The following is a 12,602-nucleotide window of genomic DNA, read 5'->3' on the forward strand; positions in this document are numbered from 1 at the left end:
AGTACATCTCTGATGCATGGAGGTCTTGACCTGGCAGAAGCACTGGTGTTCCCAGTTACCCAGATTTGCAGTGATTTTATTCTAATTCCTGGTGGCAGGATTTGAAGTTGGCTGCTGCATTTCCCACCTTAGGCTTAAACGCGAGTCAATATGTTTTCACAGTTTTTTGTAGTAAAATTAGGTGCCTCTGCTTATATTCGAGTCGACATACTCGAGTAAATAAGGTAAGTAATTTACATAAATTGTGTTTATAAGTCATACTTAGGGTGAGATATGTGGTACAGGACTTGATTTACTTTTGGTTATTCACATATTTTAGCATTGGAAGACACAAATAGTGGTTTTGTCTATTTAAATTGACCATGTATAATTTTTTATAGCAGCACACTTCTGGATTGTTACAGGTAAAGTTATATATGAATATTCCCCTATATTAAGTTTTCTTTGACATAACTTTACAATAGACATCTCTTAAATATGTTTGTTGTTGGTAAAAATCTTAATGCAAAATATATTAACAAATATCTACACAATTGTAAATATAAAAAAAGATGTGCTCTTTTTCCTATTGATGTTTGAATTTCTTTAGTAGATAAATTTGAAGAAATGGGCACATACTTTGCATCTCAATAAATTGTAGGTCGGAACCATTCTCTGGCACTGCAGAATCCGTTGTTGTAGTGTCATTTCTGGTATTTTTTTGGCGCTCTTCATCTAGTTGCAATTTCAACTTTCTGATCTGTAATATAAGAATGCCAGATCAGATGATTCTAATGTAATACACACTTTTGGCTTTCTTCTCTCTTATGTAACAAGAGCACACAACGAAAACTTGCTGTAATATTCTATGCTGGATCAAAACAAAGTGTTACAATATAAAGACCCGTTCACACTGCAAAAATAATGGGTCTGAACCTTGGAGGAACCTTCTTTTTAACAGTTTTGAATTACCGGTTTACTTGAACCAGTAATATAAAACTGGACCTTTCACACTGCAGCTATAACCGTTTTGAAATGGTTTAAAATCGGTAAAATACCGAATTATAGCTGCAGTGTGAAAGGGGTATTATTTACTCCTTAAAAAATGTTATAAAGGATAAAAAGTACGGTCTTCGTATTACAAAAACTTATCTCAGAACAGGAATGGCTTACCTGTGATACCAACTCATCCTTCTCTTCAGCCAGTTTCCGTAGCCTTACATCTACAATAAACAAATTTCTATCAGCAAAACTTTACTACAAAATATTGACAGGATTCCCCCACCAGTAATCTGTGCTGCTTCCAATATCTACTATGCCAGTGTATTCCTTCTTTTTTTCATACCCTCCATCACATTAGGACATTCTCTAAGATATATGCAGTACTGCCCTGCTTCATATAATTACGTGTGGATAGGACGCTTTCTCCCACATCAGCACCATCTCAATCTTGAGCAGCTGTGAACATCTTGAAGACCTCATTATATATTGGTTCTATCATTATTCACTGAGTACAGCAAGATATTTAGACCACAGTTTAAAGGCACTGGTTCTAAAATCTTTGAATGCTTCAATGCTATGTCTGGAAAGCTTACAAAAACAGAAGTTGCAGCATAAATAAGAATGTGGTCACTGCAGATATCTAGAATCTAGCAATAGAAATAACTATTAATCTAGTATACCACATTTTTATACAGATGGGTCTTCTATATTTGCTGCAAAGTGTTCTAATGTGACATGCATTGCAGCAGCAACTACATTCAAGGAGGTATGAATAGATGCACCTGTGTATGCACAATGTAATTGCATGCACCCACAAATGCATACATTAATTACGCCAAACGGTTTGTGATTGTGAAAAATATCAACCAAGATGAAAGAGGACCCATCTGTAACTTGAACTTCGTATATAGTAATATATTTTTAACATGGCTGTGGGGATTTGCATCTATTTATCCATAAGAGCATGAGGGAGGTTAAGCAATGATGTTAGGTGATGGATCACAGCTGGCTTTTTAATTCATCCAAAATGTTGTTCCATGGGTTTAAAATGATGGGTCTGTGGAGTCCAGCAAGATTGCAAGACGTACACTTATGTGTAACATGACTTGTAGCGCATGGAGGATAGATGTATGTTTACACATCTGCATATGTTATCTGTCACAGTAATGAAAGTCCCTTCAAAATCCCAACACATGCTTATAATTCCCATTTACCAAGTGGCCCTTCTCCTGCAGATTCCAATACTTGTGCAGCTTCTTGGGATACGACAGTTATTGCTCCAACCATTGGCTCGTGGTTTATATCACCATTAGGAGTACCATCAGGAATAATTACTAAGCCATTTTTCTGAAACAAACATAAAAAAAGACTTATGTACCAATTTGTAAAGACAACAACACATAACATCACAGAAATGACCTCTAACATCTCAAACAAGGGTTCTCAACCACTATCGTCAAGTACCACTTACAGGTCAATTTGTAGGATTTCTGTCAGTGGAACTAGGTGGGATACTGACCCAACGACATATATATAATTGAAGAAATCCTTAAAACAGGACATGATAGTAGTTCTTGAGAACCCATGGAGCTCATGTAACAGCTGTGCAGGAATTCCGACTATTCTGCCCATATTGCTGAAATTCCCATAAAACCTGCAGCTCTCAGGCTACTACATAAGGCCTCTGGTCTTGACAAAAAAACTTGTGGCAAAAAAAATAAAAAAATTTGTACTGTACCAGGTTGTAATTACAAAAACGGGATATTAATGAAAGTTTTTCAATAAAATCACTAACTTACTTTCAGTTTTCATTTAAAGGATATTTCACATAGTGTATTGTGTGCCATATGTTGGCTAAAACATCCAAACATGGCAAGCGGTCTGTGGAGACTCAAACACACTCCCAGGCTGCACCTTTCTGTATCACACAGCTCCTCTTGCACATCAGCAGAGAAGCCACATATAGGACAATGTACGTATATTATACCCCTTTCACACTGCAGCTCTTAAACTGTAAATTGTCTTTTTTTAGCCTTTTTTAAGGTATAGCTGCAGTGTGAAAGCTCCAGGGTGCTTTAACCGTTTAACATATACCAGTATTTGTTAAACAGTTAAACCTCTTTCACATTGCATATTGTAACTGGTATATTACCATTTCAATACTGTTTTTGTACCATTCACATTCAACCCATTTCACCCATAGAAAACAGTGGATGTCATTTTAAATGGACATTTCTGGGACACAGGCTCACATATGAGGATTTTACAGCATAAAAGGGAGGGGGTGGGTAAAATAAATAAGTAGAAATAAATAAAGGTAAAAATAAAGTCTCCTCTCTGCACAGAGGATACGGTCGATGGGTCGACCATAAGACAGTCATTAGGTCGACATGCTGGAAGGTCGACAGGTGTCTAGGTCAAATTGGCAGAAGGTAGTCATGAGTCTAGGTCGACAGGGGAGAAGGTCGACAGCTGTCTAGGTTGACACATGCGTTAGGGCGACATGGCTTTTTTTCACTTTTTTGAGCTGACATGTGCCGACAGGCGGTATTTCATGTCCTACCATCCACTAGGGCAGGGCTGGGCAACATCGGCCCTCCAGATGTTGATGAACTACACATCCCAGCATGCCTTGCATCAGTTTCAGCATGGCCACATAGCAAAACTAATGCAAAGCATCCTGGGATGTGTAGTTCACTAACATCTGGAGGGCCGGTGTTGCTCAGCCCTGCACTAGGGCATGGTGGGAGAATAAAAAACACTGTGCCCAAAACATGGCGAGCGAGGGGACGCGGTGCACTTAAAACAGTGTCCATGTCGACTGTGTTGACATTCGGGTAAAAAAAAACAGTGAAAAACCCCATGTCGACCTAGACACCTGTCGATCTGGTCTCCTGTAGACCTTCGGCCATGTTGACCTAGACTCATGTCGATCCCCTGCCATGTTGACCTAGACAACTGTTGACCTTCCAGCATGTTGATTCAACAGTGTCGACCTAAGGACTGTTGACCAAATGATCCCAACACCTGCACAGTATGCATTGGGTTAAAAAAGTTCCTCTCTGCTCTTTACTTCCTGCCTGTGCCTGGTGAGATCACAAGGGAGATAGCCTATCACCCTCTGTGACCTGCTCATGACTTGTACAGATGGGGCCGGTTTTATCTTTGCTGGCGAACCGCCAGCAACACGGCGCTCCTTCTGACTGAGACGCGCGTGCGGGCGTATCCGGGCGGCGGGGCGACGAGGCGGACGCAATACTGTCCGCCTCCCGCTGGATATGCTGGGGGGGGGACCCGAGGAGGCTGCGGGAGGGGGGGGGGGGGTTTTGCAGGTGATGGCGACGCCATCACCTGCAAAGATGAATCCCGATACATCTGTAAATATCATTTCAGAGCAATTCACACTACAAATGGATTGGCTCTGAAAAGGGTAGGACACTGCTTTTAACCAGTTTTGAATTACTGGTATTTTAAAACCAGTAAATTCTCTCTGGACCTTTCACATTACAGCTAGAAACGTTTTAAACCCATTTAAAATATACCGTGTTTTAGCTGTAATGTGAAAGGGGTATAAAAACCCGTTTCAGAGCAATATTTTTGGCAGTGTGAACGGCTCTATTTCTATGGCATAAAACGTGTTCCTTGGGGGTTAGGTTGAATGTGTGAATGGTATTAAATGCTTTTTAAAACGGTTGAATGTGAAAGTTCTTAAGGCTCAGACCCATTTTAAAGTCCCGTTTAAGAATACTGAGTCTTTACCCATTTCTGCAGTGTGAAAGCAGCATAAAAGGCTAAACACCCCTTATGTCTGAGGTGAAGTACCACCAGTGACTACTAGAGGCCACTTGACTGACCAAATTATTTAACAGAAAGTGAAAGGAAAATGATCTGTTGCAAACTTGCTGGATATGGAGAGAGGGAGCAGATATTGGAGGAAGTAGCAGATAGGGACTAAGCAGTCATTTTTATAGGATTTTAACTAGTGGAGTATAAGCCTCCTTGCAGTAGAAACTATATGGGTAGAAGACAATTTGACAAATGTTTTGCCATGCAGGGAATAAGTCCAGGTTTCACGGCTGAAGATATTTAATAAAACAGCCTTTTTGCCCCTCAGAAAGCACAGTGTTAATGCATGTTAACCCATACAGTCCACGTTAAATGAGTCTATGCTTTGGCATTACATTATGATTGGCTAATACCAATTGCCCAAATATAATTTGCGGTGTTTGCGATTTAGTAAAAAATAAACAATAAAGTTGAATTTCAAGATTAAATTTATAACATTTTACAGTTTTAATCTGTGTGAAAGTTAAGGTCAAATGCTGGTTTTTCAAATTAATTAAAAGTACAAAATGAAGACAGCTGGAAATGACAATAGTCTTATATAGAAACATAACTGAACTCTTTTGGTTCATTCCAGTTGCTTTGCCAAATTTACAGTAGCTATGCAACGATTACCCTTGAATGTCTGTGTGTACGTGTACATGTGGTAGGGAATATAGATTGTAAGCTCCACTGGGGCAGGGACTGATGTGAATGTTCAACTATATTGGGGGAAATTTACTAAAGGAAGTGTGTAAAAAAATAGGTGTATTTGTATCCAGAAATACACTTATTTTTGACATTTACTATCCCAAAAATACGGCAATTCGTATTCATCTTGATGTGCTATCAATACGAATACGAATTGCCGTATTTTTGGGATAGTAAATGTCAAAAATAAGTGTATTTCTGGATACAAACACACCTATTTTTTTACACATTTCCTTTAGTAAATTTCCCCCCATTGTGTAAAGCACTGCGGAATATGTATGCGCTATATAAGAAACTGTTGATAAATAAATACATTTCTGTTTGCTGTTCCATATGGCTAGGGCTGCATACAGAAATCAGTAAGATCAAGATGAGATTGGGCAATGAGGCAACATGTTTGACAGCAACAACGGCACCTCACCAGCCTCAAATGCAACAGAGTTGAGCCCTTTATTTATACAGTTGTTACATTACCCCATAACAGACATGTAATCTTTAAACACAACATTAGAGTATTTCTACCCAAAACTAAAATAAAATATAGGATAACATCTTCATACAACAATTTGTATATACAAAATAACATTAGAAAAGATCAAGCAGAATGGAAAGTTATGTTCCCTAGAAAGTCACACTGTGCTGACATAATGCAGCAGCTGACATACTGTACCTCTCCTATCTTCATTTTCCCTTTCACATCCGCCAGCTCATCTCTGAGCTCGTCCCGTTCATTTTTAATGCAGTCAAAGTACTCTTTTTGTCTCTCTAGTGCCTGCACGTAGGCAATTACCCAGCAGAACAGCAAAGACAGTGATAGCAGTAGGAAGAAAAGAGAAAGAGGGGAAATAAGATACAAGGGAAGAATAGGAAATTGTGCACACACACAGAACACAAGTATACATTACACTCTGCAAAGGACATGCACAAGCAAGCAGTGGTCAGGCAAGTAAAGAACGTATTGGATACAACACAAAACAGCCAACTTATATAGGAAATCTCTACAGATACACCTAAAACGGGATGCAGTTAGAATCCCGGCACCGAAATACTGACACTTTCTTCCTCTATGGGCGATCCACGTGCCCCCCTTGCTGGGATTTTGGCGGTCGGGATTTTGTACCAATCCCCCTAAACATGCATGTAATCATCGGGTGCAATTCCACATACAGAATTGCACCTTTACATCATTAGAAAATGGAGGGACTTGACTTTGTTGTAAAATATGTCTTTATTACTAGATTTAGATACTCCCCTAGATAATTGGTTTGTTTTGAAGACTGAAATCATGTTATTATATGTGGAATAGGAAGTTTAAGGCAAATTACCCACTTGCATTAACATTTTTTAAATAAATCATGTTTTCACTGTGTGTGTATTTAAACATGAAAACAGGTATATGAAGGGAACGCAAGAGAGTCACAGTCCTCTAACGCCCCCTTCACCCTGACTGCAAGTGCAAGTGCTGGTTACAATGCATAACAACCTTAAATGTTATGGTCTGAAAAGTATTCCCACAATATTTAGCAATTCTAATTATACCCTATGTTTTCTATTCTGTCACTATGAACCAAAGACTAATAGCTACAGTATAAAATGGCATTGAAATGGTTAAATCATTCAAACTGTAGACCATGCATTAAACTTCATGCTAGCTACACACTGCAGCCTTAAATGATTATTAATTAATGCATGGCATTTAACGATAATCATTCCCAGACTGAACATGGCTTAAAAAAAAAGCCAAGAATTTGACGGCAGATCAGAACCATTTGGCACATCTAGTCTGCCTCTTTTTAACCATATTGTTAACCTTAAACCATATTTGATCCTTATTTATTTGTAAGGATATCCTTATGCCTATCCCATGCATGTCTAAATTGTTCTACTGTCATAGCCTCTACCACCTCTGATTGGAGGCTATTAAACTTGTCCACTACTCTTTCTGTGAATTAATTTTTCCTCAGATTTCCCCTGAACCTCCCTCTACTTTCAGTGCATGTCCTCCTGTTCTAATACCTCCCTTCATTTAAAGAGAGTTTCCCTCCTAGAACTTATTAAAACTTTTGATATATTTGAAAGTTTCTTACCTGCCTTTAAGTCATCTGAAATAGTGACTCCTAGATCCCTTTCCTCCTCAGTATTTTCCAATATAGTGCCATTAATATTAAATTTAGCCTTTTGATTTTTGAGACCCAAGTGCATAATTTGACATTTTTGGCCATTAAACTGTAATTGTCATGTTCTTGATCATTCCTCTAGTCTACTTAGATAATCAACCATTTGTTTTACCTCTCCTGGTGTGTCTAACCTACCTCAATACTATTTGCAATGTCAGCAATAAAGATATTAAAAAGCACTGGCCAAGTACAGATCCCTGGGGAACGCCACTCGTAAAATTACCCTCCTGTGAGTGCTATTTACTACTTTCTATTTTATATCCTGCAACTAAGATCTTATCCAATCAACCATCTTACTATCTAATCCCATGCTTTCGAGTTTAAGAAGCAGTCTGCGATGTGGTACAATGTCTAAAGCCTTACGCCAAATTTCTCAATTGTTTGGTTCTCTGACCTGTCCTATATTCCTGACCTTCATTCAGCCAACATCTGCTGTGAATAGAGATCACCATCCATAACATTGTGCAGTCGCTGGGGGCCTTACTCAGGTATGTATGCACACTTGATTTTTTTTTGCAGTTCAGCGATTATTTGTTGTTCGGTGCATGCACACTTGCCAGTATGATCTAGTGACAGCAATCACAGAGAGGATTTATTTTCAAAATGATTGACAGTCAAAAAATAATTTGCGGAAGTAAAAGCGCAGCCATGTCACGTCCAGTTTGGGGGTGTGCTTAAGCCAGTGCCTTACTTCCTGCAGTCATGCTACTCACAACTTTGATATCAGCTGTTGACCGATGCTGCGTCTATGTACTGTATGCAGTGTCTGGGATTTACAAATCTACCAGTAGGCGTTTCCATACAAATCCAGGCAGCTGCAGCATATGCAAATCTTCGCCTAGCCATTGTGCTATATATTTGTAGCTGTGAATGCATTTGCATACGTCTCTGAATCAGGCACTGTCGGCTGGTCTGCTGGACTGTGGTGCAGTCTATGGCCAGAATTAGTCTGTAGCCAAAAACACAATTTCTTGTGTACTGTACACACTGTCCAACACCACATACATATATCAGTGAAACAAAAGCATGCATTTGCATTTTACGTGTTAGGAATGAACCACAAAAAAAAGAGAGCATATGTGTTACAGGAGGCCTATAATACCTCCCCAGCTTTGTGGGAAGGAAACAAAGCCCAGCGAGAGGCCGCGGTACATTACTCCAATTGTGGTATCATATGCTAAAACTTCCAAACAGACACCCCAAGTAAAAAAACAAAAACTTGTGCGGCCCCTATTTGCATTGACCATTTGCCGGTCAACTTTTTATCCGACTTATATATTCTTTTACTGTAGATCAATTAATCTGCACAGATTGTATAGGGTCAAAAAACAAAACTATGACACGTCAAAGTTCAGTTCACTTTTTCCCATTTGACTTTCCATTAAAGGTAGTGGGACACTGGTGGAACAGAACCCAGGATATACAGTGGAAAAAATGCTGCGGCGTGCCTCTACCCTTCCCACGGACGTTTATGGTGCAGGGTAATGTCACTTACAGAACAACAGTTTTATCAGGGCACCACTGTATCCGAATACGTCTTAATTTTAATAGGCAATTTATTAAAGGTTTAGTAGGTAAATTAAAAACTCATTCACAATTGTAAATATTTCAAAAATGAGTTTGGCTATACATTCAGGGGTCTGTATAACTAAAATAGGTCAGGTTTATGCCCCAGATTTTTCCCAACAGTGTAAGGTGCACAGTCCCTAGGATTATGTTTTGCCTGTACCATCTATGGTTTGCTTTGAGTAACACATACTTTTATATCGGGTGGGATTTAATGATACTGCGCCATAGCAGTGTTGGTCTGGTCCTGACAAGCCATGCATTAGTATTCAACACTATCCTGGGATTTTCCTACCCCAATTTTTTTATCTTTCCAATTAACTGTCTCCTGCAGATCATACACCTCTCTGGTCAGAGAGTCTAGTTTCTGCTGCATACGCTGGTTTTCCTGGAGTTAGAGGAAATAGAAAAGACAGGAGAAAGGAAACGGAAAAACACAAACCAAAAAGAAAGAAAAACCTTTAAAAAACAAATATGAAAGTATCAGTACAGCAAGCATACTTCAGAAACAAGATAAGAAAACACTACACCTAAAGAAATGATTGTATAATTCAGACATGCTCAAGGAAAGCTTTCCTTACACTGTAGGGAATCTATACATACGGACACCACAGGCAGAACATATTCTAATAGTGTGTACACATGGTAAGAAAACCAAACAGGAATAACCAAGCGCAGGACACTAGTACACATGGTAAGATTTGGCTTCCGATGTTCCCAATATAGTGAACATCGGAAGCCATATCGCATGCAAATCGCATGTTTTTTTAGGGCTTGCGAGCCCGATGCGCGCTCCCGTGTGAGCGCATATCGGCAGCCAGATAGAGAGGGCAGGCAAGACTATAGAGTTCAGATCTGCACTATATAGTCTAAATTGTGTCCCTCTTGCATGCCGTGAGATGCGAGTCCCGATGCGATCTGATCGCTTTGGGACTAGCATCTCACGGCAGGATCTGCCGTGTGTACACACCATAAGGGGAATCAGATCCACAATACTATAGGTTAGAACCCCAACAATCTATGAACAGTTGTCATCCATACCTCTATAAATTCATCTCTTTGGCGAATACCTTCTTTCAGTTCATCTAACTTATGCTGGAGGATGCTGCAGGAGTGTTTCTGTCTTTCTAATTCCTAAAAGAGGCAAAAACAAATGACTTCCTATATGCAACCCTTTCTCAGAGAGACATTTTTCAGCTATTCAACATTACATGTTTTTTTCTGAGAGACTGAATACATATTATAAACTGAGAAGGTTTAATATCATTTAGGGGAAGATTTATCAAAGCTTGGAGAGAAAGTAGCAACCAACCAAATGTCATGTTATAGGCGGGGTGTTTAAATATAAAAAAAAAGAAGAAAGAAAAGATAGGAGCTGAGTGACTGGTGGTTCATCTCTCTACAAACTTTAATAAATACCCCTCACTGTATGCAAGAGTAAAGGAAAGTGGCTGAGAGCACATTGGTAAAACCATGCTGCGCTGCAGGTTGGGCAGATTAAAATGTGCAGAGTACTTTAAATTACAGAGGATCATGTCCTCGCTCAAAGAAAAAATATATACCAAGCCTGCCAGTATTTGTCCTGCAGACACAAAATTACACATACTGTACATGCAAGCCTGTGCATTGTACTTTGTTCTGAAGTTACTTGACCTTTTTTTGCTTTTCTGTCAACTCAGAAGCAGCTGATTGTGCCATGTGTAACATAAATCAGTTGTGGACAGATTTCATAATACAGTACTTTTACTTTTTCCATATACTGTCGTAACAAATTGGATAGTTTGCATATGCATTGAATTAGTTTATTATGAAAAGCTATTTTGTTCGGCACAATCTTATTTCTTTTGAGACCCTTTTCTTTTTTGAGACATTTGCTGGACTGATCAGGGGGTAGGGTTGTTAGTCTTTGACCTTTCTTTTAATTAGGAATAAAACTGAAGCTTAGATGTGCTGTGTCTCCCTACCTGGCCAGCTCCAGTGTGAACATGTGAGATCTCCCTTAAGGTGCCCATACACACTGCGATAAATGCATGCATTTTGGTCCCAATCACATTGCTTGCAAATCGCATGCGATAGATCAGAACACAGTTCAAAAAGTATGTGCAGCACATACTTTGTGATCTACGCGACAGGATATGTGCAGGAGCATGCATTGCACCCATAAATCGCAGTGTGTATGGGCACCTTCACCTGTAGCCACCCACCATAGCCAGGGATAGCACTGTCCCTGCTATGGAAATCAGGCAATGGACACCTGCAGCTGTTGAAATCGATAGCTGCAGGTGTCTTGTATTGCCTGCATATTGGCGTGCTTTATTTTAGATAGCAGTGCCAATATAGCGCATATAACCCCTTTCATGTACAGCATAATAATACATGGGGGAGAAGCGGTATCAGTGTGCATAGTATGTGCTGATAAACTTTGTTATGGTAGAGAAGTGTATTACATTTAACAGTGTGTTAAAAATAAAAAAATTTAATTGCGAAATACCTTGGTCTTATCTTCATTTTCTCTATGATATTCTGCCATCTGTTCCTCCATTACTTCAATGACATCTTTTAGTGTGTCCACTTGATATACAAGATTGCTTTTTTCATTATCAAGCTGAGCATTGGATACCATGGCTTTCTTATACTTGTCCTCCACTTCTGCTAAAGAATCCTGTGCAATTGAGCAGTGTAAATATTAGGCCAGGAAACAGACCGCTCATGTAAATGCAACAGTACTAATCCATTTAGCTCTGTTTCTGTCTGGGATTCTGCAAAGCAATTGGTGGCAGCCAGTACATACATACACAGAAACATGCAGTGATCATTCAGGTTAAGAGGACATGTCAAATGCATATTAGTGATTTATGTAAATAGAACATATCTGTTAATGGTTTAGTAAAAATAAAATAATAAAATAAACATCAACTATACAGCAAATACCTTACATTGACATCTTGGTAAAAAAACAAACAAAAAAAAACAACATATGCTGTAGACACTGCACAACTAAACTATATTTTTTTGTCATAACAAGTAATAACAAATATTCTTTTTAATTACCAATTATACTGCAAGTAAGGAACTTGCAGTATAATTGGAAAAAAAAAATATTTGTCCTTTTCGAACACTGGAAAATTGAACATTAAAACAAAAACACTCAAGTTACTTTAGCAGCCCAAAACTCAATACACAACTTCTAAAATAGTAAAAAAAATGGTGCATCACTTAAGGGAAACTTAATTTCTTTTTAAAAGGTTTACTTATAAATCAGAAGTAAAAAAAGACTATAAAACTACAAGCATCCAGATAAGAATGGGCAGACATTGTACAATGAAATGTATATTTGGAGTAACC

General features: G+C 38.8%; 1 protein-coding gene across 8 annotated transcripts in view; it reads right to left on the minus strand.

The window, feature by feature from the left end:
• LOC146080692 (leucine-rich repeat flightless-interacting protein 2) overlaps window positions 1–12,602 on the minus strand; it is a 112,326-nt gene that overhangs the window by 7,694 nt on the left and 92,030 nt on the right. For 4 of the 8 annotated variants that reach the window (XM_083188230.1, XM_083188227.1, XM_083188229.1 and 1 more), the window contains 7 exons: window positions 11,749–11,919; window positions 10,299–10,391; window positions 9,553–9,645; window positions 6,185–6,286; window positions 2,196–2,328; window positions 1,153–1,202; window positions 619–739 (listed from right to left, as the gene is read on the minus strand). In XM_083188230.1, coding sequence (XP_083044356.1) covers window positions 619–739; window positions 1,153–1,202; window positions 2,196–2,328; window positions 6,185–6,286; window positions 9,553–9,645; window positions 10,299–10,391; window positions 11,749–11,919 — 763 coding nt within the window. The remainder of the gene's footprint in view (window positions 1–618; window positions 740–1,152; window positions 1,203–2,195; window positions 2,329–6,184; window positions 6,287–9,552; window positions 9,646–10,298; window positions 10,392–11,748; window positions 11,920–12,602) is intronic. The other 4 variants (XM_083188234.1, XM_083188232.1, XM_083188233.1 and 1 more) reach the window with 1 other exon arrangement.

Source organism: Crinia signifera, chromosome 5 (genome assembly GCF_055691185.1).
Source record: "Crinia signifera chromosome 5, ASM5569118v1, whole genome shotgun sequence".
NCBI classification, from domain to species: domain Eukaryota; kingdom Metazoa; phylum Chordata; class Amphibia; order Anura; family Myobatrachidae; genus Crinia; species Crinia signifera.